The following is a 27,987-nucleotide window of genomic DNA, read 5'->3' as shown; positions in this document are numbered from 1 at the left end:
TATACAAGTTGGTGACCCAGTGGATCCACTCCTACGCACCTGGCAAAAGGAGGTGTGCAAGAAAGAATCCTAAAAATTGTGCTGAATTCAACTAAAGTGCTGTTTGGTGTGGTACACCAGGAAGCACTTCTTGAGGTGCAGCGGCACCTTGCACGAGGCGCAGTAGTACGTGGTTTCACGGCGCGTCCCGCGAGCCTTGCACACGCGGCACACCCGAGTGGGATGCAGCTTCCTGGGCGTGGGCGCGTACTTCACCATCTTGTGGCTCGCCAGGCCGCCCGAGAGCCTGCTCATGGGGTCAAAGGGCGGCGCCTTGGGGTCTTTATTAATAAAAGTACCATTGGTCGACTCCGGCGGCGGCGGCACGTGGAGCTTCCTGTCAAAGAGAATAGAGAAGAGCCTCACACATACACATAGGGAATGAATGGGTCTTTAGACCCCATAGGTTTGTCCATTGCTAACTCCTATCAGAAACCCCTTACTGCAGAGATGGGGAACCTATGTCTCGAGGGCCCTTTGCGGCCCATGAGGTCGTTTTATCCATCTCCTGATAAATTTTAATGTTATGCAGCTTCACATGAACTATGACTTATTTTGAAATGCAATCTTAGAAAAAACATTTGCAATACAATTAAGTTATATTCTCGAGAACCTAGAGAAGGCAGGGTCTGTTTTAAAGGTGGCTGCCTTCAATATAGGACTAAAAGTGCAGGTAGAAATCCTGGTTTGTGTTCATAGTACGGCCAAAGAAGGTGGATCTAACAAGAAGCGTCATTTTATTTCTTTTCCGGTATCCACTTTATGTCGGGTGAACGCCCCTTTAGGAGACCTTCGGTTAGGAGACCTTCGGAGTCCCGAGGTTGAGAATAAATCAAGTCCCCTTAGCGCTGTAGATGGCGGTAGCGCACGTCTTGAGCAAACACCTCAAAAAGAGAAGAAGAAGGAGGGGACAACGCCCCCTTAGGAGACCCAACTTGAGCACACGCTTTTGCATTGAGTGGGCGTGTTTTGCGTTATCTTTCTCTAATCCAGTATTTTTGGTACGGCCCTCGGAGGACTTACGGCCCTCATATGAATTGAAGAATCGAAGCCATGAGACGAAGAACCATACAAGTCCACTTTTTCACATTTTGCACAACGCCCATGTTTTAAGTTGCAATTTGAAAATTCATTTGTATTTTTATTTTTCTTGGAGTCAGAAAACAAAAGCTTCTTAATTATAATAAAATCAGATTTGTTTAATGTCAAATGTTAAAATCTAATGTTACCAGGTATTTACAATTCTGGACATTTACAAAAAAAAAATGTTGGACTTGTATGGTTCTTCGTCTCAGGGTTTCAATTAGAAGTGGCCCCTCGAAAGAAAAAGGTTCCCCACCCCTGCCTTACTGGAATGCTAGCATCTATGTTAGTAATGCGTGATCTAGTACCTGCTCTGAGGGTCAGAGGTCGGCGACCTTGGCTCTTTCCTATACTCATGAACGGGCACCATCCGGGCACATTGTTCTTAAATTTGCGTTACGCCCCTTTATGGGTGAAAACAAACCGAATGTCTCATTGACTTACATGCTACATCGGCTAGCCTAAATGAACACATTCCATGCTTCAGCCACGGCCCACGGCTGTTTGGCTATATTATTTGAACAGCCGGAAACACAAGTTTTCGGCATGTTGTGCGTGAACAACGCTAGTCTACAGGTCTGTATCTCTCATTTATTAAGCCCCATCATCACCAATTGACTTGCATGGGTTATTTTCCCCCACAAATGGGCGTAACGCACATGGAAAACGTCACGCCGTTCATGAGTATTATTGACCGTATATTAGAAACCTCTTTACAGCAATGCTAGCATCTATGTTACTGTAGCAATGCGCTGTATAGTACCTGCTCTGAGGGTCGGCGACCTTGCCTCTTTCCTATTATTGCTCGGCGGTGGCGACGACGGCCTGCTTTTCTTCCTGACGGAGGACTGCCTTGTCCATTGCTAACTCGTATTAGAACCCCCTTACTTCAATGCCTGCATCTATGTTAGCAATGCGTTATATAGTACCTGCTCTGAGGGTCAGAGGTCGGCGACCTTGGCTCTTTCCTATTAATGCTCGAATTAGAAAGTCCTTACGGCAATGCTAGCATCTATGTTAGCAATGCGCAGTACCTGCTCTGAGGGTCAGAGGTCGGCGACCTTGGCTCTTTCCTGTTATTGCTCGATGGCGGCGGCGACGACAGCCCGCTTTTCTTCCTGACGGAGTTCCGCTTTGTCGGGGACCAGGTTGGATCTTCTGAAGTCCGCTGTCGCCAACGATGGTTAAACTCCTCCTCTTCCTCTCCTTCCTCACCGCCAACACCAAGACCAAGACCAAGACCAAGATCATAGTCACCATCTTCTTCATGTCTGGGCAATATGGGGGGAAAAAAACGTACAGTGTCAATCAATGTGTGTGGGTGTGCGTGCGTGCGTGTGTGCGTGTAAGCCCTACCTCTCCGTAAGATCCATTGCATATAGGAGCGGGCCACGCTCGTTAGGAGACACAAGAAGCTGTGTGTGTGTGTATGTGTGTGCCTGTGTGTGTGTGTGTGTGTGTGTACGTGTGTACCTCTCCTCAAGAGCGGGCCACGCTCGTTAGGAAGCACAGGAAGCTGTGTGTGTGTATGTGTGTGTCTATGTGTGTGTGTGTGTGTGTGTACGTGTGTACCTCTCCTCAAGATCCTCTTGCGTATGTGAGCGGGCCACGCTGGTTAGAAACGACAGGAAGCTGTGTGTGTGTCTGTGTGTGTGTGTGTGTGTGTGTGTGTATGTGTGTGCCTGTGTGTGTGTGTGTGTGTGTGTGTGCCTGTGTGTTTACCTCTCCTCAAGATCCTCTTGCGTATAGGAGCGGGCCACGCTCGTCAGAAACGACAGGAAGCCATGTGTGTGTGTGTGTGTGTGTGTGTGTGTGTGTGTGTGTGTGTGTGTGTGTGTGTGTGTGTGTGTGTGTGTGTGTGTGTGTGTGTGTGTGTCTTTACCTCTCCTCAAGATCCTTTTGGGTGTATGACCGCGCCACGCTGGTTAGAAACGACAGGAAGCTGTGTGTGTGTGTGTGTGTGTGTGTGTGTCTACCTCTCCTCAAGATCCTCTTGGGTGTAGGAGCGGGCCACGCTGGTTAGAAACGACAGGAAGCTGTGTGTGTGTGTGTGTGCGTGTGTGTGCATGTAATCCCCTACCTCTCCGCAAGATCCTCTTGAGTGTAGGAGCGGGCCACGCTCGTTAGGAAGCACAGGAAGCTGTGTGTGTGTATGTGTGTGTCTATGTGTGTGTGTGTGTGTGTGTGTGTGTGTGTGTGTGTGTGTGTGTGTGTGTGTGTGTGTGTGTGTGTGTGTGTGTGTGTAAACCCCTACCTCTCCTCAAGATCCTCTTGCGTATATGAGCGCGCCACGCTGGTTAGAAACGACAGGAAGCTGTCCCCGTGCTCCCCCAGGGGGTGTCTGGCGCGGTACAGGACGAAGGCGTTGAACAGGCTGATCTGAAACAGGTACACCATGAACTTCTTGGTCCACTTGGCCGTCTCGCCGATGCACGGGTAGAAGGCTAGGTTCCGATCGAGCCGGTCGACTCCGCTCATCGCGTTGTGGTAGTCCGCTACGCACTTGGGTCTGCGTGGTGGGCCGTGCGTGGTGGCGTGTGGTGGACGTTTGTCGCCGCCGCCGCCGCCATCTTTCGGCCGAGGGCTGCAAGATTATGGGAAAAAAAGATCATCACGATTAATAAAAAATTAACAACTGAATTTTGTGAAATGTATTTAAAAACCACAAAATGTCCGAAATGCATGATGCATGAAATGATAAACGTGATTATTTGGGTCAAAATTGAATATCACAATTATTTTAAACAATAAAACAACTGAATTTTGTGTAGAATAGTATTTAGAATCATGAAATGAAATGTAACCAAGAATGAATACAAGGCATGAAGAAATTAAAACTTGAATTGTATTTATTATGCAAAAAGCAATAGCATGATGCTTAGGTGGGCCAACAAGATTTTTGGCCAGAAATACCAGCACCCTACCCTGGTTCCTACCAGACCTCACAATTAAATGATCATGCCCATGATTTATAATAAATAGTCACGCCCAGAAAAAACAAAAAATGAGATTCGGGATACATTTCGCTTAATTGTGCAGCCTCCCTCGGCCACAGCTCTACTACCTGTGTAACATGTTAGTCCATGAGCCAGACCGCCGATCGCAATCGAAAGGGTGGGCAAAGTCTTGTTGGTATTTTAATATTGATATATATGTCTAGTTTATGAATTGGTATGATAACCTTTGCAGAACAGTAGCTTTATCATATTTATCATGCATTTCTTATTTGAACCATTTTACACTAAAAACGCCTGGGCTAATTTGCTAATATCTTGATAAATTGAAAGTAAAAATGACTGTGAGGTAAATATATTTATAGGAAAAGTTGTTCTACAAAATTCTTAGATAGTTTAAAGGGCACGTTACACAGATTTCCCACTTAATTTAGTTCAGGCCCCCATTTTCACTGACTTTTCATTAAAAAAAATAGTGTTTATTTCCCAAGCGAGAAAATACTGGTAGATTGGGTACAAAAATACAACAATTTTCCCAGTTTATCATCTACATTACAATACAGGTGGGTTTTGTATTACAAGTTTTCTTGAAAGTTGTGTTTCATTATCCACACAACGTGTAATGTACTTAAATGTGAGCTATTTTACATACACACCCAAATTTGATATGTAGACAAAGACCTATTGGATGAAGCAGAGACTGCACTCTTTACATAGACTAAGGATAAAGTCACTTTTTTTACCATGCTGTTGTTGAGAGTGTACTACACTATACAATCCAGTGGCATGCAAAGACATTTTGGGGGGCAGGTGCTCAAGGTGGAGGTGGGGGGCATGTGGAACTTCCAGTTGCCTTGCCAGAGCAGGAGTGGGGAGCCGTTTTCATTCGAGGGCCACTTCAATTTTTATAAAGGGCTGTACTATGAACACAAACCAGGATTTCCCCCTGCAGTTAGGCCTATATTGAAGGTGGACACCTTCACAACAGACCTCACCTTCACTAGGTCCCCTGAAAACACAACTTAATTGTATTGCAAATTAAATTTCTAACAGTTCTTTACAAAACATGTCATATTCCATGTGAAACTGCATAAGATTAAAATTACATCAGGGGCCGTAAACGGCCCTTGAGACATAAGTTAGAGTCCCCACCCTTCTATTATGCTATGTTAGATCAAGGTGAATTGTCACATGCTTTTGATCTCAAGAATCGTTACCATAGATGATCATGCCAATATGGACCACATTGTGACAAAAAAAGAAAAAAAAGGAACTTAAAAAAAAGGCCTTTTTTCGTCCAGTACGGCAAAGGGGCTGTTGCTTTAGAACCACCAAGTCCGTTCCTAGATCTGTGCATGCCAATGCAATCACTTGTGTTTGGAAATAGTAAAAATAAAGTCCCAAATCAACAGACTGACCCGCTCTGCACTTAAAGTAGGAGGGGTGAGGGATCACCTCACCTTCAAAGCCTTCCGAGTCCAGAGAGCAGGCCAGTAATGGGGAATAACAGATTACATGTTTCACGATTACATTATTAAGAATAAAAAAATGATGAGTTGCATTCCCTTACAGTTGCTGCTTCAGTGTCTGGTAATGAAAGTACATTTACTATGTGAAAATAAGTGATGGTTTCTAGATTCACATGTTATGCTATTCTAAAATTTTGATCATTCCACACATTACCTAGCCTGGGAGTACCCATGCTGCCTTGCACGTTCTTTTCGAACTGCTAGACGATATAGTCTGCCGTTTGCCGCCAGACAACACATTACCAGAAACCCAGAGAAAACACATAATGTGCATGTGTGTTGGTGTGGCATTGGCTGTGTGTCTGTGCCTGACAGATGCAGTGGACAGCATGAGTCTGTTTGCATTTGTCTCCTTCTGCTCAGTTATCTACCGTCATCTGGCTGTCCCTGCTGGTAACTCTTATAATATTGTCTTCGTCTGAGTTTCCCAAAAACACTTAAGTAGTAATAAGTAGTACTTAAGTACAGTATACTGACAAGGCGCCACCTCATACAAAAGTTCCATAGCCTCCAGGGATGGAAAGTAACTAATTACATTTACTCAAATTATTGTAATTGAGTACTTTGATGAGTAACTGAGTCTAAAATAGGTGATTTTACTTCTACCCAAATTACAGTTTGGCCAAAGTATTTTACTTACATTTGAATCTACCTTGAGGTCTGAGTAAATTCTGAGGTAGGCAAAATTGAAATAAAGGGGAAAATCTGTCAGACATGAAGGGAAATTGTGTGTTTTTACCATTTAACATAAATTATATATTTTGGACTAATCTATTGGATGACTATCTAGGGCCCGCCGGCCCCATACCATTAGTCCGACAGCCCACAGACGGTACACAATAGAGTTGCAAGTAACTGGCTGGGAATAGTAGAGCACACACCAAGGACTCAAGCTGAGGGAGTACCAGCGCAGCCTGAAAACAGTTGTTTTAAAATATATACAAGAATTATTGTTTATTAACAAAATTATTCATGAATTTAATCTCACAACTGGCAATTAAATGAAATCCACCAGACTATTTCCTTTGGTAGGCTTCCCAGTCTTTGCAATTTAAGGCCCACGACCCAAACGCAATGAAATCCAGACCCTTAAGTTCAGAGTAATGGGCTGTTGTATGAATGGGCTGACCCTAGCCCTGCAACTTTGCCACACCAGCACACACAGAATTTTGTTGTCACGATCGCCAGGTTATTGGAAGATGACTTGTGCAGAGATAGCTAGAGGTCACGAAGGGTGCTATTGAAGGAAAGCGATATAAAAGCAAACTGAAGGTAACTTTTACTCAAATCACATTTTTATTAAGTATTTTTTTTTACTTTTACTTAAGTAAAGATGTAATTTTACTTTTACTTAATTACATGTTTTAGTATTCTTTCCACCCCTGATAGCCTCTTACTGGAAATGGGCCTGGCGACAGGCCAATTCACTCTTGGCTGAAAACGCTGAACTACATTATAAGAACATTGCTAACATTGCCCAGCGCATGTAATGACTGAGATTGGAAGATAATTACTCTCTACCATGTTGTTAGATGGTCAGCTTAGGTCCCGTGAAATGCGGAACTAAGGGGCGGGACTTACCAAGCTCTATTACCATTTTGGTGACAATAATGACACCAAATAATGACAATATCTGTTATAATAGAGGGACTGCGTTATGGCGTTAAAGGCGGCCGGGGTACACCACATGACAGTCGGAGTACACCACATGATGGTTTTCTTGAACTACTTTGTACCCAGTGTGAGTACCACCAAGCCATGAGGTTATGTGATAGGGTATACAGTATCTTTACTTGAAATACTAATTTTCTAATGTAAGGGGGAAGAGGCTAGGGCTACAATAGAAAAGTAAATACAAAAATAATCATAAAAACACAAAAGGATGTGCAGGTCATGGAAAGCTCAGCCTTAAAGCTCACGATGAGTTCAGAGCTCTTTCAAACAGTTTTTTCATGAGCTGGGACGGGACTGGGAACTGTCCATGGACCTATTCGTGAAGCATTTAGGTGCCAACTCTACATAGCATCGACAAATACGTAGAACATAAATACAGCCCGCTACCAGCTTTTCTGCACTCAGCATGGAGAGTGTGAATCAAGCCAATTTCCACCATGTGAGGACTAGTAGTAGTAGTAGTAGTAGTAGTAGTAGTGTGAGGACTACCTCCTCATGCAAACTATGTGTGCCAACTATCAGTCTGGCATCTGGAAAGCAAGTCTTCAGCAGCATCCACAAATCCCAAGCCCACTTGACCATGTCTGGGCCAACAATGAAAATGTCCATCTCACTATACAGTGGATGTGGGGATATTCAGCCCCTGAGGCAGTGTTACAACTGATGTCTTGCAAGTACAGCCATCAATGTAAACTGCTGGATTGCCAATGTCCGAGAAGTAGCTGGAAATGCTGCACAACCCTCTGAAAACTTCAAACATGTGTATATCAGCATGAAGAGGATAATCATGGTGACATATTTACAGATATTTACTAGACTGAGTCAGATCCTGAGGACTAAAATAATGCTCTTTATTTATTCTTGCTGTTGCAGGAAAAGTTAAGAAAAAAAAGAAGTTTTCATATGTTGTCATTTTTATCACATTTTGTCAATCACATATTGCTTTGGTGATTCTATTAGGTCAATTGGTATGGTCTAACAACCTCTTTAGGGTCTTGATTGAATGGAAAGCATCCCTGAGGAAATGTAGGCACCCTGTGTGGTCAACAAACTGCATAATAACAAAAAACAATACAGTTTTCACATTTCCGTTTTACTGGTCCACCATTTCAATGCATGATCATTCACTAACTACCTGTTTGCAATGGTTATCATGCCATGTTAATGTACAGTATGGTTATCACATGTTAGTATGTGTTTGTTCATTATGTTTTTTGTTTTTGTTTTACTGTTGGGGGAAATGTAATAATAATAACCTTAATAAAAAACAAAAACGGATTTCATATTTTATCACATTTTGTCATTCACATATTGCTGAGGTGATTCTATTAGCCTATTAGTGTGGTCTAACAACTCCTGTAGGGTCCTGATAGAAGGGACAGCATCCCTGAGGTCATTTAAGCACCCTGTGTGGTCAACAAACTACATAATAACAAAGAACCACAATACCGATTTTTCACATTTCCATTTTACTGGTCCACCATTTCAACACATGATAACTACCAAAAAGCTACCTGTTTGCAATGGTTATCATGCCAAACTGTTAACTTGAGATGTCCAAGAAGTCAAAAAAACAGATTAGAACTTGCCCACCCGTTCGATTGCGAGAGGTCAATTTTTGGCTTCTGGCTCAAGGCCTATGTGTCTTGAAATGTCCATGTCCGTGTGGGCATTGTGTGTATTAATCTGTATTATGTGTATTACTTGACTCCTTAATTTCCCCCCAGGGATCAATTAACTTAGCCTGGCGACGCCATCCATGTACTCCACCCAAAGATTTTGGCTCCGCACATCGTCTGGCAAAAGACTCGAGCTCGGTTCTCTCAGTGTTTAGCCAATCAGCAAACAGTTGAGAGTGGTGACGTAGAACTCACCCGCGAGCTCCGTTACTGATTGGTTAAGGTAACTATATTCACACTTTCGTTTTGTTATTTGTATGCTTTTGCGACGCTATAACGTAACAGTATGCTAATAAAGCACAATATGGGTTTTAATTTGAGCTTGGAACTCCAATTAATTCAAATGACAGAGTAAGATCAGACGATCTCCCACCGTCCACGGAGATGGATTCCTCATGGCTTTTGCCAGACTGATTGACGGAGTCAACAGTTGGCTTTTCGCCCAGGCTACTATAAACTTACTCTACTGTACGATTTTTAAGAAATAGTCAGCGCCCCCCCAAAAAACGTGTGATTTGCCTACCTGGGCCTGAGTGGTGATGTCATCTCACGCTGCATCTCATCCCTGTGGTGGCTGGACATCATCCTCACGAGCTTCTTCCTGTCCTTCCACGCCAACACCATGACCGCGTTGTTGTGCAGCGCCATGCACCTGTAGTACAAATTATAGTAGATGGAAAAAAATCATTATCACAATTATTTTGGTCAAAATCGTCATCATGATTATTAATCACGATTATTGACTTTTTGCAGATTTTTTTGAAAATTATAACAAGATGAAATATAACCAAGAATGAATTATATACAGGATGAGCAAAATAAAATGAATTGTAATAATTATGTTAAGGCAATAGCATGAAACTTAGGTGGACATACTTCTGGCCAGAAACACCAGCCTGTTCTGGCTTCAAGGACGCTCTCAACGGTAGGTCACTATTGCCACGATTAAAATCACGACTTTGATTTCATGATTTTCGATTATTTTCGATTAACTGTGCAGCCTTAGTAGATGCACATGTTTCCAATAATGCTGAGTGTCCCGTGACCCGTTACAGAAAAGCTTACACACAACAATACGTCACTAGATGGGGACTTCCCCAGCCAAAATAATAAGAATAAAATGAGAATATAATATAGGAAGAGTAGAAGATTAAGAACACTTAGATGAAACTAAATAATTCTCTACACACCCGATCGGCCCCAGGTCGGAGTCGGCGTCGACGAGGCGGGCGATGGCCTCCGGTTCCCCCGGGCTGTTCCTCCTCAGCGTGCCGCAGACGTGGGTGTTAAGCCGCAGGAGACGCTCGGCGAGCGCCACGGAGTTGCGGATGTTGTCCGTGTAAAGCTTGTAGCCGTGGCCCGCCAACCTAGCAGAATGTATTAAATTAAATTAAGGTACACTTAAAGTCTTTACACGTATATTTTGAAATGAGGATTTTTTTAAATCCACAGGAAGCGTTCCGTGAGCGCCACAGAGTTGCAGCAGTTGTCCGTGTAAAGCTTGTAGCCGTGGCCCGTCAACCTAGCAGACCAGAGTGGCATTTATTACATTAAATCAAGGCGCCCTTTACACGTACAGCTCCAGGCCACTTTATTAGAATAGCATGAAAAAGTTGATTTATTTCCATAATTCCATCAATAATGTTTAACTGTCATGGATTATAGATTCATGGCCCAGTTTTTTAACTATTCCAATCATTAAATTGTTTGTTTTTACACATTTTGGTCTTCCAGCTCTAAAAAACCATGAATTGGGGAATACGCATCATTAGAATATTGTAATAAAATCACAAATTTTCTTCATCAAAATTTGTTTCACATCAGTTCACATCAAATCAGTTGAACTTTGGTACTTTCTGCACAACATGCAATGTTCAATACTTGGTTAGGACTCTCTCCGTCTTAATATTATTAATAATAACGGCCATGATGCGTTTAACATTGAAGTCAATGGCAGAAACAGTGCATGGGAGTAATGGAAGGCCAGATATCCTTGATGCTTTGCCGTCAGCTGTTTTTATATAGCTGACCTGGTGTCCCACACTTCACTCTTCAATGTAGATTCCCTGTAGATTTCCATGCCACGTTTTGTCGCTAACTCACCGGTTTAATTCTAAATCACCAGAAATGAAACCCCATTGAAAATGAATGGGGTTTTATTTCTGGTGAGTTAGAATTAAACTGGCGAGTTAACACCAAAGCGTAGCATGGGTATATTGAAGAGTGAAGTGTGGGACACCAGGTCAACAAACAAGAATAGCTGATGGCAAAGCATCAAGTATATCTGGCCTTCCATTACTCCCATGCACTGTTTTTGCCATTGACTTCAATGTTAAACGCATCATGGCCGTTATTAAGACAGAGAGAGTCCTAACCAAGTATTGAACATTGCATGTTATGTAGAAAGTACCAAATTTCAACTGATTTGATGTGCACTGATGTGAAACGAATTTTGATGAAGAAAATTGTGATTTTATTACAATATTCTAATAATGCGCATTTCCCAATTCATGGGTTTTTTGAGCTGGAAGGCCAAATTATGTAAAAAGAAAAACTTGAATGATTGGAATAGTTAAACAACTGGGCCATGCATCTACAATCCATGACAGTTTAACATTATTGATGGAATTATGGAAATAAATCAACTTTTTCATGCTATTCTAATAAAGTGGCCTGGAGCTGTATATTTTGAAATGTGGATTTTTAAAAAATCCTGTTTAGGTGTAAATCCAACATGTGGATAAAAATAAAATCAATTTTAACAGATGCGTTTTAGCCCCCTAAATGGAGTATTTATAAAGCCAGATTTTTGATATGTAGATCTTTCTGAAAACACATTGGTTTTGGCCTTCCGTTTACACGTAAACAGAGTTTTAAAATCAGCATAAGTCTAAACAACTTCTAAAATTTAATTAAAAACAGCTTAGGACAACAGGTGAACTCCGCCATATTTATATTCACTTTTTTAAGCAGATGTTTTGATTAATGTGCATTGTCCTAATCTAATAAATGAATGAATGAATGAATGAATGAATGAATGAATGAATGAATATAGATTACCCACCTCCCGAGGAGGGAGACCACTGTGTCCCCCAAGTCTCCGCTTCCCGCTGCTTCCCCACAGAAGGGCTTCATCCCTAAACAGTATCCCGTCGCGGAGTCGCAGAGGAAGTACGATTTCACCGCCTGCGCGGTCGGCTTCTCATTCCGGCGGGGGTTGCAGACGCGAAAGGCGACGCGTCCGCTGCGCCAAGTCATCTCGCCCTCGTCGATGCAGATGTTGGCGTCGGGCTGGTAAAACATGCCAAACTTCGACAGGATAGAATCCATGATGGGTCGCACCTTGTGCATGCCGTCGACGTCACGACGTTGAGTGCTGCTGAAGTGCAAAAACTTCCAAATCAGTTCGTAGCGACTTCGCGTCATCGTTTTGGCGAAGTAGGGCGTGCTCAGCAGCTCGTCGGTCGACCAGTAGCTAGCCAACGACGGCTTTTTGACGATGCCAGTCAGAAAGAGGAGGCCCAAAAACCGCCTGAGCTCCGGCACGGTCACGTCTTTCCAAGGGTACACCTTGGACCGGATTCCGGCCACGTTCGTTTGCCTGGCGTAGAGGTTGGTTTGCTCTGCGATTCTATACAGCAGTTGGTTGGTGATGATCAGGTCGACAAAGTTGCGAGGCCGGTCGGCCGTCAGTCGAGCGGCGAAGCCTCGAGGGCCGGGGGTGGCGGTGAAGGGGATGTGGCGCGGCCTCCAGTCCTCCATCTGCCGATGCCACTCGCCATTTATGCTGCATTATGGGAAAAAATGACGAAATCACGATTATTTGGGTCAAAATTGTTATAATTCATGATACTCAAAGTCGCTTAACCCGCTTTTTTAATCACGATTACTAAAACGCAATAAAACAACTGTGCCACTCGCCAGTTATGCTGCATGATAACGGAAAAAAAATACGAAATCACAATTATTTGAGTCAAAATTGTTCATGATCAGTTGTATTAAAGGGGTATGCCACTATTTTGGGCCTTAATACAGCTAAAATCGTTGGCCAGGGTTTATAAAGGTGGCAAAGTGTCTTATTTTTCAGTGTTTTATTATTTATTGTTAAAAGCAATACAATTGAAGAGTTCAGATGCAAAACCATTCTCCATTTCTGAAGACCTGAACTTCTATATTTTTAGAGAACCCGGTTGTTGGTTTGGTCTAGTATTTGATTTGATTTGATTTGGTATTTGATAATACATATAAATAGTTATGTTACATAAATACAATGAAAAAATATGCCATTTTGAAAGCTTTGTATTAAATACAAATGAATTAAGATTCATTTCTGAAAAGGCACTTAGGGTGTTTTGCATCTGAACTCTTCAATTACAGAATTTTGCACAGAATATTATTTATAAGTCACAAAATCAATCATAGCCAAGAATGTACGTATATAAAGGGATGAACAAAATAAAACTGAATTTTAATTACGATTTCGGATTAATTGTGCTGGCCTACCATTCGTCCTGCACGTCACTGCTGTCCCTCTTCCTGTCCAAGTCGTCTGGCATGGCACTGGCCTCCGAGCGGCTGGATACGGCCGTTGGTCGAGCTTTAAAATATAAATGTATACAAATGTAGTAAATATATACGCACTGTATAAAAACATGCTGTTACCATACAACAGAGAGAGAGAGAGAGAGAGAGAGAGAGAGAGAGAGAGAGAGAGAGAGAGAGAGAGAGAGAGAGAGAGAGAGAGAGAGAGAGAGAGAGAGAGAGAGAGAGAGAGAGAGAGAGAGAGAGTGAGTGAGTGAGTGAGTGAGTGAGTGAGTGAGTGAGTGAGTGAGTGAGTGAGTGTGTGAGTGTGTGTGGGTGTGAACGCACCCCTATTTAAAGGTGCAGACATCTCTTAGTCAGTCAGAGAGAGACACAGAGAGTGCGCGTGCGTACAAGAGTGTGTGAGTGAGAGAGAGAGTGTGTGAGTGTGAGTGTTTGAGTGTGTGTGTGTGTGTGTGTGTGTGTGTGTGTGTGTGTGTGTGTGTGTGTGTGTGTTTGAGTGAGTGAGTGAGTGAGAGTGTGTGTTTGAGTGAGTGTGTGTGTGTGTGTGTGTGTGTGTGTGTGTGTGTGTGTGTGTGTGTGTGTGTGTGTGTGTGTGTGTGTGTGTGTGTGTGTGTGTGTGTGTGAATGCACCCCTATTTAAAGGGACACTGTGCAGGAAATGGTCAAAAAAGGTACTGCAACTATGCTGCTTATTGAAATTGGGCTGCCTATTGCCAAATTTGATCTTTACATGAAAGTTACAAATATTTTCTAGTATGGTCCAAGTACAGTCATTTTGTAGCTAAAAATGGCTATTTTTGGAAATTCAAAATGGCGGACCATGGAGAAGATCCCCCTTTTCATGTATGAAAAGTGCAATTTTTCCAGTCATAATGAATACTTAGAATTTGATGCTTGTGGCAAGTATTCATGAAAAATGTAACATTAGTGAATGGGCAGCATGAATTCTGGAAATAAACAACTAAAAATCTCACACAGTGTCCCTTTAAAGATGCAGACATCTCTTGGTCAGTCAGAGAGAGACACAGAGAGTGCGCGTGCGTGCGTGTGTGTGAGTGTTTGAGTATGAGTGAGAGTGTGAGTGTGAGTGAGTGTGTGTGTGTGTGTGGGTGTGTGTGTGTGGGTGTTTGAGTGAGAGTGTGAGTGTTTGAGTGTTTGAGTGAGCGTGTGAGTGAGTGTTTGAGTGAGAGTGTGAGTGTTTAAGTGAGAGTGTGAGTATGAGTGCGAGTGTGTGTGTGTGTGTGTGTGTGTGTGTGTTTGAGTGCGAGTGTGTGTGTTTGAGTACGTGTGTGTGTGTGTGTGTGTGTGTGTGTTTTTGAGTGCGAGTGTGTGTGTGTGTTTGAGTATGAGTATGATTGTGAGTGTGAGTGTGAGTGTGAGTGTGAGTATGAGTGTGTGTGTGTGTGAGTGTGTTAACGCACCCCCATCTAAAGGCTTCTCTTGGTCAGTCGTTGTCTCCATCTCCTCCATAATCCACATCGAATCCAGATCAGGAATTGTGATAACATCTTTAACACACACACACACACACACACACACACACACACACACACACACACACACACACACACACACACACCTTCATTGAATGAATAAATAACCAGCAGACCAGTGCAGCGGTCTTATGATCAGCGGACTCTGCACTGACTGGCTGGATCAAATATGTGGTGGGTTTCTTTTTAGCTTTTAAAAGGTACACTGTGTAGGAAATGGTCAAAGAAGGTACTGCAACTATGCTGCTCATTGAAACTGGGCTGCCTATTGCCAAATTTGATCTTTTCATGAAAGTAATAAACAAATATTGTCTAGTATGACCCAACTACAGTCTTTTTTGCAGCTAAAAATGTCCATTTCTGGAAACTGGATCATGGAGAGAATTCCCCTTTTCATGTATGAAAAGTGCTATTTTTCCAGTCATAATGAATACTTGATTTTCATTTGAATTTGATGGTCGTGGTAAGTAGTATTCGTGAAAAAGGTAACATTAGTGAATGGGTAGCATGAATTCTGGAGATAAACAACTAAAATCTTACACAGTGTACCTTTAAGTGTAAGAACACACTCCATCTATTGTACCTTAGTGGTCTCCAACTGGCTGTAAGAATATATACAAATATAAATATATATATATACGTACGAATAAAAGATGCAGTTACCAAGTTGCCTTACAACAATACGAGAGAGAGAGAGAGAGAGAGAGAGAGAGAGAGAGAGAGAGAGAGAGAGAGAGAGAGAGAGAGAGAGAGAGAGAGAGAGCGAGCGAGAGAGAGTGAGCGAGAGAGTGAGTGAGTGAGTGAGTGAGTGAGTGAGAGAGAGAGAGAGAGAGAGAGAGAGAGACCGCGTGTGTGTGTGTGTGTGTGTGTGTGTGTGTGTGTGTGTGTGTGTGTGTGTGTGTGTGTGTGTGTGTGTGTGCGTGTGTGTGTGTGTGGTGTGTGTTAACTCACCCCCATCTGACTTCTCTTGGTCAGTCGTCTTCTCCATCTCCTCCATAATCCACGCTGAATCCGGGTCTGAAAATGATGATACAAATTATAAAACCTGAATCCGGATCTGAAATTACGACACAAATTATAAAACCTGAATCCGGATCTGAAATTACGACACAAATTATAAAACCAAACAAAAACTCAAAGAGCAGTAACAGTCCATGATATTACAGCTATGCAATATCGGTAACACTTTATAATAATGTTCCTTAGTAAAGACTCAGTAAATAATTAACTAATGATGAATAAAACATTAACAAATGCTTTTTTATTAACTAAGTTTTATTAATGCTTTATAAAATATCTACAAATGATATATGCAAGATTTTACACACCTTATAACAGAGTATTTTATTCATTTACAAGCAACTTGTAAATGTTTGATAGATATAAAATATTAACATAGCATTTCCTAGTCATTTACAAGCATTTGTTTACATTTCCTAGTCATTTACAAACGTTTGTTAATGTTTTGTTCATCAATAGTTAATTATTTATTAAGTCTTTATAATGCTTTTTTGCATGCATTATTCTAAAGTGTTACCCCAATATCATGTGCTAGTGTTGTATTTACTATTTACACCAGGGGTGGGGAACCTTTTCCATTCGAAGGGCCACTTCATCCGAGGGCCATACAGGTCCTCCGAGGGCCGTACTATAAACACAAACCAGGATTCTCCCCTTCACTTTAGGCCTATATTGAAGGCAGCCACCTTTTAAATAAACACAACCTTCTATAGGTTCCCTGAATAGAACTTAATTGTATTGCAAATGCATTTTCCAAGATTCCTTTACAAAATATGTCATATTTCATGTGAACCTGTATCCTATGTAGGGATGGGATATCGGTATCGGTGTATCGGTATCGGGTTCAGATATCAACATAATTCAGAGATCGGATCGGAATTTTCCCAAAGTATCGGAACTTTCCTGATACTGACATTGAGCCATTTCCAATGTTAATTTGAAATCATAACACTTGCATATTAGCTTCCAGGATGGGATTGTTTCTTTTTTACTTGTTATTTTTGACACAATAATTGGTTTCCTGTTCTTCTGACTTCCTTTTCTGACCAAATAGCCTACTTGAGCCTATCGTAAGTTGAAAACCCATGCATATATGTAGTTTTGGTATAGGATCGGAGTAGTATCGGTGTCGGCAGATATCCAAATTGAGATATCGGGATGGGATCGGAAGTGCAAAAATATGTATCGGTGCATCCCTACTCCTATGGTTAGTGCCCCTGGGCACTGTGCCACTGGCCCTTATGGATAATCCGGACCTGATTCATGGCATCGAGAATGTCTTGAGTGGTTCACTCACTAGGGGTGTAAATAATAATCGAATGTATCGATGCATCGATTTTACAGCCGGCGATTTAATCGAATCGCATCGTATCAGTGGGGCATTCTTAAGCATCGAAAATAATCAAATCACTTGCCCCTGTCCAATGCCCTAGCTCCATAACATAACAGAAAAAGAAAAGTTATTGGAGAAAAAATAGAATCATAAAGTTTCGAAAAGTATTGAAAGTAATCAAATCCTTGCTTTAAGGGACACTGTGCAGGAAATGGTCAAAAAAGGTACTGCAACTATGCTGCTCATTGAAACCGGGCTGCCTATTGCCAAATTTGATCTTTACATGAAAGTTTACTAACTAATAAACAAATATTTTCTAGTATGGTCCAAGTACAGTCATTTTTGCAGCTAAAAATGGCTATTTTTGGTAATTCAAAATGGCGGACCATGGAGAAGATCCCCCTTTTCATGTATGAAAAGTGCAATTTTTCCAGTCATAATGAATACTTAGAATTTGATGCTGGTGGTAGGTATTCATGAAAAAGGTCACATTAGTGAATGGGCAGCATGAATTCTGGAAATAAACAACTACAAATCTCACACAGTGTCCCTTTAAGAAATCGATACCGTACCGTATCGTCATGGAGGTTGTGATGTACACCCCTCTCTCACCCATGTTTAAAGGAGTGATGCTCCAAGCTGGATCCTCTTCTGGCGTCTTCTTGAGGTTGGACTTCCGCTCTAAGACTTAAATTAAGACAAAAGCAGGACACAGTGATCATGGGGTCGAAGAAGGGCGTAACACATGTGTTCATGGGAATAGTTGGTAACACTTTATAACAATATGTATAAAGCATTAATAATACTTAGTAAATAATGAACAAATGATGGACAAAATGTGTGTGTGTGTGTGTCTGTAAATTACAAATGTTAAATTGCGAAATGTTATGTTAATATTTTATATTCATCAAACATTCACAAATGGTTTGCAAATGAATAAAAGTACTCTGTTAAAAGGTTTGTAAAATCTTGAACATATTATTTGTAGATAGTTTATAAAGAATAAATACAAATTTGTTAATAATGAAAGCATGAGGAAATGTTTTGTTCATCATAAAATTGTAGGCATATAAAGATTTAGTAAATAATTAACTTAAGTGTTACCGAATACTTTAATAATTGTATTCAATAATTTGCTTCACATTACATTGAATAATACTGAAGGTGTATACCAACATTTCTAGTCTGAAAGATAGATGGGCAAATACATTTCCAATGTACAGTAGATAGTTTGATTACTAATAGTCTGTTAAATAAAATAAAAAACTAGGAAAGAGTCCAATTCTTTCTGTGATCAGCAGTTATCAGTGATCTGCTGATCCTTATCGGTAGTTGGGCCAAAAAAAAGGCAAAAAAAAAAAAGCTGATTAGTGCCTCTCTAGTATACAGTATGATATTAGTAATAGATTTATGGCATGGAAACTGTCTCGAGTTGTTCTCTCAGTCCAGTAAAGAAATAAAGGTAACACTTTACTTTAAGGATCGCTAATAAGGTGTTAATTTCAGAGTAATTTCTCAGTAATTTTATGGTAATAACTGTTTGTTATTAGTCGAGCCGAGCCATAATTGGCATTGCACTGGAAACCATATGGTTATTTTGCTGTTATTACTAATAACAAACAGTTATTACCATAAAATTACACTGAAATTACTGAGAAATTACTCTGAAATTAACACCTTATTAGCGAACCGTAAAGTAAAGTGTTACCGAAATAAAACATGCACATACGTCTCAAAAAAAGTTCTGGGTGCAGGACTGGCAATGTCACACGACAGAGGGCATGCTCAAACTACATCACATCAAATTATGAGAAATGGAAGCTTGGTGCACAGACTTTATTTTAGGGATGTTAACCAGTAACCGGTTAACCGGTAATCGACCGGTTCAACTTTAACCGGTTAAAATTTTCTGCTATCGGTTAACCAGATGTAATAATATTAATAATTATAATAATAATTTCCTCCCAAAAAACGATAATTTTGAGATTTTAGTATGATAATTCAGCATTTTCCATCTGGCAACACAGGTCCTGTCTGCGCAGCAAAAAAAAAAGCTTATGTGAAAAATAACAATGAAAAAAATCAGTGCTGTGCATATCAGGCACGCAGACGTTTTAAAATGTAAGATTACCGGTTAACCACCGGTTAATGAGTCTCGGTAACCCGTTAAGAGTTTTTTCAATTTTCGCCATCCCTACTTTATTTTCTATATTATTTTCTTGAGTTGTTCTCTCACCCAATTTTAAAGGAGGGATGGTGATGACGGGATGTGAGGGACGAGAAACCTCCTCTGCAGCGTCGTCCCTTAAGTCGCACTCCTCGTCTGAGACTTGGATGAAGACAAAAGCACAGCACAGTCAACATTGGGGTGGAAGAATGAATAAATGAATGATGAATCATTTTGCATCCAAGTTTCATACTTATCTGTTCACTTTGGTTAAGTGGATGGGCTACGCCCACCACTAATGACTAATTGACAGCTGTGATATATTGTGCTGACTGTGATTGAGTGACTGCACCCTGACAAAGACTGTGTAGGTTGAAACGCGTCTGACTGTCTATTTGCCTTGAAGAAAAATTGAAAAATATTGCAACCGGAGTGCTGCAGTTTCCACAGTTTTCGACATTGCCATTGACCAGTCTCCAATATGCATTTAAACTTAACGTAACATGAGCAAGGCACCTAAACCCCACACACTACTCCAGGGACTGTAACCAAAAGCCTGAGAAACGTTGTAAGTTATTTTGGATAAAAGCGTCAGCTAAGTGTAATGCAATTTAAAGGTACTCTGTGCAGGAAATGGAATATGCTGCTCATTGAAACTGGGTTGCCTATTGCCAAATTTGATCTTTTCATGAAAGTTTACTAAGTAATAATATTAAATAATATTAATATTATTTATTATTATAAATAATATTATTATAGTAACTAATATTTTCTAGTAAGGCCCAAGTACAGTCACTTTTGCAGCTACAATGGCTATTTCTGGAAATTCCAAATGGTGGACCATGGAGAAGATCCCCCTTTTCACGTATGAAATAATAATAAAATAATGAATGCTCACAATTTGATGGTGGTGGTAAGTATAGGCCTACATGAAAAAGGTAACATTTGTGAATGGACGGCATTCATTCTGGAAATAAACAACTTAAAATCTTACATAGTGTACCTTTAATACGTACTGTAATGTGCTGTGCTGTGCAGTGCTCAGTATCTTACGTGGTGCTAAGAGCCGTGTCGGGCTCCAGGTTTCCTCCTCGTCTTGGTCGTCTGAGTCACCGCCGTCATCGCTGCCGAATCTCACCTTAAGGGGAGTGACGTGGATACCACGGTGGTCGGATCGGGCACTCTGATTGGGTAACACTGTGTGCGATCTACCCCGATGATTGGTCGAGTTACCGCGTGGCGAAAGAGGAAACGTGGATCCATCCAGTGAAGTCCGATGAGGGGGCACCTGTAGCAGTGTTGCCAGATGATGGAAAATGTTGAACTATCGTACCAAAAATCTCAAAATTATCGGGGGGCTTTTTGGCAGAGATTATCGTACACAAACTAAACCAAATAGTTTGCTTTAAATCAACTGACTGAAAACTGACTTAAATTATCGTACACCATGTTTGTGATGATACAGAGGGGAAAAAATGATGGTACAAATGATGATGATTTATTGCACATCTGGCAACACTGACCTGAGGCACCTTCCTCCAGTCTAAAGGTTCCGTTACCGGCGGCAACCTATGCAGCGCTACCTCCAATCTGGGCAACCTGCTGCGTGGGAAAAAACATTCGGGGGAAAGAGAGAAAAAAGAAGAAATGCAGAGTTTTGTTGCGAAATGGTGTACCCACCATTTTTGACATTTGCACTAATTTATTATTGGAAATGACTGTTTAGAGGTCTTATCAACGATGTGTGAATTCTTGCCATTCAAATATTTTGAGAACATACCTTTTAAACCTAAATAAAACGCATTTTGCAATGCAATGCAATGGAATGCCAAATACAAAAATGTCAATTTCCCAAAATGTTCCAAAATGGATATACAACGTTATTAAGCAAAAAAGCTCTGCAAATATCACGCAACGAAGCCCCTGCAGGTGGAAACGTTTTCACTTTCATTTTTCACTTGTCATTTTCACTAAATAAGCTTATACGTATATCAGCAAGGGAGCTTCTACCCCCCCGACCCCCCTTTGCTCGACAGGTGCCAACCTGCACAACCGCACAAGAAAGTTTCTGGTGCCCCCCTTCCCCGCACGTCATTTTAAGGGCTCCGTACATTCCTGATGTACAGTATTGTTTAAAAAAAAATTCGCAGTGCATCCATCTTTTCTTTTCACGACATTCACAGTGCAATCCTAAATCTCGATCATAAATACGTACTGTACATAATGCCCACTTACCACTCTAAGTCTGGGTTGTCATCAAATATCAATAAATCGTCTCCAGAATCCTCGCTCTCAGATATGTAGAACGATTCATCCAGCGGGTCTTCTGCAGCCTCTTCTGGTTTTTGTCCTTCTCCTGCTCCTAAGGGTGCTCGATTATGGAAAAAATGATAATCACGATTATTTGGGCAAAAATCGGAATCACGATAAATGTTTTTTGCAGCATTTTCTTTCAAATTATAAGGAAATGAAATACAACCAAGAATGAGTTATATATAAAACAATATACAACTGAATGGTAATAATTATGTAAGAGGCAATAGCATGAAACTTTACAGATTTCTGACCAGAAACACCAGTATGTTTTGGCTTCAAGGACACTCAAAGTTAGGCCACTATTGCCATGATTAAATCCTGATTGAAATCACGATTTCGAGCCAAGTGGTCTAACAGCCCAATTGTATAACTATGACTTCATAATGTAAAATGTATCCTATTGTATGAATATGTAAGTGACAAACTCCCTGCATGTACATAGTTCTGTTCTTAATGTGTGTTGTTTCCCACTTCTCTTACCCTTAAAAAAAAAAAAACAATAAAATATAAATTAAAAAAAAGAAATCACGATTTCGATATCACAATTTGGCTTCAAGGACACTCAAAGTTAGGCCACTATTGCCATGATTAAATCCTGATTGAAATCACGATTTCGATATCACAATTGTATCACGATTTTCGGATTATTTCCGATGAACTGTGCAGTCCTACCTGCTACTTCATTTTTCAGGCCGTCGGGTGAAATGGCAGAAGACACATTCATTAGAGACATCAAAGACACATCCATCGATCTTCCTCTCCCTCCCCTGGTTCTTCGTCTTCCTCCTTCATGGCTTACAGCGTCGGTGACTTCATCTTTGGATTTCTCAGCTTCCACTTCGATGAATGGCGAAATGCCAGTGGACGATGTCGATCTTCCTCTCCCTCCCCGTCCCCTTCCTCCTCTTCCTCCCCAGGTTCTTCTTCTCCCTCTTCCTGGGCTTACGGCGTTAGTGTCTTTGTCTTTCTTGGCCTCTTCTTCTACGTCATCCTTGGGCACTTCAACAGTCATCGATCTTCCTCTTCGTGTCGATTGACTTCCTCCTCTTCCTCTTCCCAGACCTTTCCCGCTGCCTCTCCCTCCTCTTCCGCCTCTTCCTCCCCTGGTTCTTAGTCTCACGGCGTCAGTGTCTTCTTTGGGTTTCTCAGCGTCTTCTTCCACGTCATCCTTAAGAATTTCACCATTCATCGATCTGCCTCTTCCTCTCCATCCATTTCCTCCTCTTCCTCTTCCCAGACCTCTCCCGCTGCCTCTCCCTCCCCTTCCTCCTCTTCCTCCCCTGGCTCTTCGTCTACCTGTTTCTTGGCTTACGGCGTCGGTGTCTTCTTTGGGTTTCTCAGCTTCTTCGTCCTCTGGCATTTTTCCTCTCCATCGACTTCCTCCTCTTCCTCTTCCTCTTCCCAGACCTATCCAGCTGCCTCGACTTCCCCTTCCGCCTCTTCCTCTTCCCAGACCTATCCAGCTGCCTCGACTTCCCCTTCCGCCTCTTCCCCATCTTCCAGCCCTGGTTCTGACTCTACCAGTTACTTGGCATATGACGTGTGTGCCTTGGTCTTTGGGTCCCTCAGCTTGTTCTTTTACGTCGTCTTCTGATAACGATACGCCATTTATCGATCTACCTCTTCGACTTCCTCTTCCTCCCCCTCGACTTCCTCTTCCTCGGCCTCCCCTTCCGCCTCTTCCTCTTCCCCTTCCTCTTCCCGTTCCTTGGCTTATGACGTCTATGTCTTGGTCACTGGATTGCTCTTCTTCTTCTTCTACGTCGTCTCCTGACATTTCAGCATTCATCCATCTGCCTCTTCGACTTCCTCTTCCTCCCCCTCGACCTCCTCTTCCTCGTCCTCCCCTTCCGCCTCTTCCTCTTCCTCTGCCCATTTCTTGACTTGTGCTTCTTCCTCTGCCAGACTCTTGGCTTTCGTCTCTGCCCGTTTCTTGACTTGAGTCTCTGCCTCTTCCACGACTTACGCCTCTTCCTCGGCTCACGATTAATCCACTTCCTCTTCGTCGGATGATGCTTATGCTTCTTCCGATTCCTCGGCTAAAGCCTCTTCCTCTGCTTAGGGCTGGGAGATATTGAAAAAAACATACATCACAACATTGATTACTTTATATCACAATAACGATATAGATGTCACGATATACCACAATAATGTACTACCGGTAATGTTTTCAGCTATTCTCTTTATTGTGTTGTATCGTAAAGCACTTTTCTTTCAAATTGATCTGTTTATCCTTCTCCTTACAGTTTTATGAACTTAGAGCATGCATAGTGACAACACAGAATGTTATTACATCATATTAAATTGTACATCAGCTGTAATGATGTATAAAATTAGTTTATCACAATAGAAACAACAGTGGAGAAAGGGCACGATAGACATTTTTCTATCACAATAACCAATAACATTACACTACATTACATTACATTACAGTGCATTTGGCAGATGCTTTTAAACCAAAGCGACTATCAATCAAGGACATAATCATAGCAAACATCACTAGCAGCAGATACTAAGTGCCGATGCAACAAGTGCAGACGCAAAGTAGGGAAGGGGGTGTTAAAGGGACAGTTTGGTCAATTTCAACATGCAGTTGTATTGCTCACACTACCCTGGACTTGTCAGTGCCTGAGATTTTTTCTTCTTCTTCTTCAGCCGTTTCCGAGATCCTGGTCATTGTAATGGGGGCAGCTCTTTGTTTACATTTCAAAAAAACATTTTTATTTATTCCCAAAAACATCCAAAAGGTTATAAAACATCAGCAGACAACTAGCAAACAGCAGTACCTTTTGGGAAAATATTTGGAGTTGGCCTATGTTCCATTTTTTAAAAATGTAAACAAACGCTGCCCCCATTAGAATTGCTCATATCTCGGAAAGGGCTGAGCCGAAAAATGTGGCATCACCAGGTACTGACAAGTCAAGGGTAGCGTGAGCAATACAACTGCATGTTGAAATTGACCAAACTGTCCCTTTAAGTGAAGTAGATACTGGTACATATCATCATATCGCTCAACCCTACCTCTAATGCTTATTCCTCTTCCTCGGCTTACTCCTCTTCCTCTTCCTCCTGCCCGGCTGACTCCTCGTCCTCTTCCTCCCCATCTCCCCCCACGGCCTCTTGGTTCTGCCGCTGCCGCAAACGCTCTCTTCACTGCTGCCACCATAGGGTCCTCCTCCTCCTCCTCCTCTTTCTCTTCTTCGCTCTCTTCTTTCTCTTCATCGCTCTCCTCTTCTTTCTCTTCATCACTCTCCTCCTCCTCTTCATCGGCATCCCCGTCCTCCTCCTCCTCCTTCCGCCGTCTTTTTGGAGACGGTCTGCCACTGACACCTCTTCCTCGGCCTCCCCCTCGGCCTCTTCCGCCTCCTCTGCTCCATCCTCGGCCTCGGCCTCCCCCTCTTCGTCGTGCTGCAGCCCACCCACCACGCGCCCTCTTCACTCCCACGTCATTATCACTCTCCTCCTTTTCATCATCGTCTCCGTCCTCCTCTTCCCGACGTCTTTTGATGCCTCTGCCTCGGCCTCCTCCTCCTCCTCCTCCTCGGCTTATGCCTCTCCCCCTTCCTCCTCCTCCTCTTCCTCGGCTGATACCTCTTGCCCTTCCTCCTCCTCTTCCTCCCCCTCTACCTCTGCTTCGACTTCCGCCTCGACTTCCCCCTCTTCCTCCTCTCCCTCCCCCTCTCCCTCCTCGACCTCTTGGTCGGGCAGAAGCAGTGCCACGTCCCCTCTTCACGGCCACGTAATCAGCATCAGCATCATCTTCATACCGGTCCCCATCATCATCCTCCTCTTCCTCCTCCCAAAGTCTTTTGGAGACCAGAGGCTGCCATTCTCCATCTTCGTCACTGATGAAATCAGAGAAGCAGAGTAGAGTAGTTTTATTAATCCCGAGGGAAATTAAATACAAAACATACATAAATACCTAATACACATTATTGTATACAAGAAAACAAACAAACAAAAAAACTACTGTCCGACCCCCGATATAATTTTGATGTTATGCAGGTTCACATGAAATATGACATACTGTAAAGGGATCTTAGAAAATACATTTGAAATTCACATTCTCTTCAGGGGACCTAGAGACGGTGGGGTCTGTTTTAAAGGCGACTGCCTTCAATATACATGTAGGCCTAAAGTGCAGGGAGGTCAAAGACGTCCAAAAAGGAGTTGTCATGCATTGTAACGGATACCTTCTGCTGACTGTAACTGTAAAAAACATGACTCTTTTTTATTTGTTTTCTTTTTCCAGTGAATTCATGAAAGCCTCGGCTGTCATCCATTCACTTGAAACAATTTTAAAATCTTGTTTTTTACAGTTACAGTCAGCAGACGGTATCCGCTACACTGAATGACAATTCCTTTTTGGACGTCTTTGACCCAGGGGGAAATCCTGGTTTGTGTTCATACTACGGCTCTAGGAGTTTTACGGCCCTCGAATGAACATGAATTGGCCCCTTGAATGAAAAAGGTTCCCCAAACCCTGCCCTAAATCATCCATTCATTCATTCATTCAGACGAGAGTAGTCCTATTGATGTGATTACAACACTAGTAAATAAATAACCCCTTTACATAATGTATAGGCTACACCAGCTTTTCCACCATAGCCTAACTAATGAACACCAGCCAACCGGCCAAATGCTGGTGAAATTTCAGTTTGGCTGATGGAAAATAACAACTTGCTAGCCACTTTGACCCATTAGTGAGATTGTGAGTTTGGCTAGTAAAATTAACATCAGTTCTACAATCCATTTTGGCTGGTGATGGGAAAGTTCATCCAGAACACTGACTGTAAACTGCAAAACTGCTTCTACCTTGACTTTGTTTGCACACCTCTGACCATGCAACGCCACACCCCCTGGCTTATCTATCTCTCTCTCCCCCCTCTCAAACACACACATAAATATACACATGGCATGGCCCCCCTTTCCCTCATTATCTCATTCACTTGAGTGCACAACATGAGTGTCGCCCCCCTGCTCTGACCCATTCATACAAACGCGGGAGTTTCCTCTCCTCTTCCCCCCTCCCCTCACCGCCTCACATCCTCCATGCACATGCATACATGCCACAGAAATGCCTGCTGCTCACAACAACACATGGTTGCTAGAGTTAACCAAACTCAATGCATTCGCGAGACAGTGGTATTCGGAATTGCATCCTTGTTTTAGGACGTAGGTTGAGGTTTATAGTGAAGAGAAGACGTGCCGTCCAAGTGAAGCATTGCCCAATAACAAGGGGGATAGGTAGGCTAGGCTAGTAGCTCTTGGCTAATAATGATCACATGCAACATGCATGCGTAGCCATAGCATGCATTTTGTGCATAATACACACTTGTCATCTGCCCTAGTTCCACTGTCATAACGCCTAGCAGTTACTCACCATTCAAACTCGTACTCGTACTCCTGGTATTGCTCACTTTGAACTAGGACGGAGATTTCCTCGGCCTCATCGTCCGATATGGGTTTTCCCAGGTCTTCAGGTGGTGGTTCTTCTTGTTGTTGTTCGTATCCTTCTTGAAACATCGTCGACAGCCCCAGTCCCTCCGACATTGTAACACATGGGCGCTGGAAAGGCGCCCAAAAAACGTCCACACAACTTGCACTGTATCTCTAAAAACGCACGTCGTTCACCCACAACATACTTTATTTATGCATTCCTTAGAAAAAAAGTGAATGGCGGTAGGCGGTGTCTTTTGAACATTAGCAGTACTTTCTTCTTCGCCGCGAACGATTTCACAGCTGATTAAAAAAGAACTTCCGCCATCTACTGGTTGGAGGACAGAAGAGGTTCTTCCGTCTTTCTACATCATCATCGTCATCATCGTCATCTTCTTCATCATCATCTTCTTCTTCTTCTTCTTCTTCTTCTTCTTCTTCTTCTTCTTCTTCTTCTTCTTCTTCTTTCTTATTTATATGAATTATTTCTTTTATCTGAGCCTAGGGATGTTGCAAAAGATTTTCTAGGATTTTAGTTTGACAAAATTTACCTGTGTCTTTGTATGTTAATTGCCAATTCTAAATCAGACCTTTCCAAATTATGTTGGGCTACGTTCTGCATGAGCGCTTTGAATCTCTCTCTCTCTCTCTCTCTCTCTCTCTCTCTCTCTCTCTCTCTCTCTCTCTCTCTCTCTCTCTCTCTCTCTCTCTCTCTC

At 42.1% G+C, this 27,987-nt stretch overlaps 1 protein-coding gene across 1 annotated transcript; it reads right to left on the bottom strand.

Annotated features, from left to right (window-relative positions):
- Positions 1 to 27,538, bottom strand: LOC134464296 (uncharacterized). The gene is made up of 18 exons (XM_063217765.1): positions 27,216 to 27,538; positions 24,854 to 25,677; positions 22,505 to 23,896; positions 21,752 to 21,878; positions 21,040 to 21,118; positions 20,570 to 20,804; positions 19,586 to 19,678; positions 17,962 to 18,036; positions 15,948 to 16,013; positions 14,925 to 15,011; positions 13,462 to 13,555; positions 12,023 to 12,745; positions 10,149 to 10,325; positions 9,482 to 9,610; positions 3,377 to 3,706; positions 2,695 to 2,766; positions 2,157 to 2,393; positions 1 to 376 (listed from the first exon to the last, which is right to left on the bottom strand). Exons 1-18 carry the CDS (start codon positions 27,383 to 27,385, stop codon positions 88 to 90), a joined length of 5,199 nt encoding a protein of 1,732 aa, XP_063073835.1. The 5' UTR covers positions 27,386 to 27,538; the 3' UTR covers positions 1 to 87.
- Between the last annotated feature and the right edge of the window lie 449 nt (positions 27,539 to 27,987).

Source organism: Engraulis encrasicolus, chromosome 15, assembly GCF_034702125.1.
Source record: "Engraulis encrasicolus isolate BLACKSEA-1 chromosome 15, IST_EnEncr_1.0, whole genome shotgun sequence".
Classification (NCBI taxonomy): domain Eukaryota; kingdom Metazoa; phylum Chordata; class Actinopteri; order Clupeiformes; family Engraulidae; genus Engraulis; species Engraulis encrasicolus.
This window is presented reverse-complemented; position numbering and strand designations above follow the sequence as displayed.

What these genes read in the sequence shown, in the direction of transcription:
- LOC134464296 (XM_063217765.1), bottom strand. Translation starts at nt 27,385, where the DNA reads ATGTCGGAGGGACTGGGGCTGTCGACGATGTTTCAAGAAGGATACGAA. An exon ending in CCTGAAAAATGAAGTAGCAG is followed by an intron (nt 21,879 to 22,504) that starts GTAGGACTGCAC and finishes GAGCACCCTTAG; the next exon opens with GAGCAGGAGAAGGACAAAAA. An exon ending in CCAAGAGAAGTCAGATGGGG is followed by an intron (nt 15,012 to 15,947) that starts GTGAGTTAACAC and finishes TGTGTGTTAAAG; the next exon opens with ATGTTATCACAATTCCTGAT.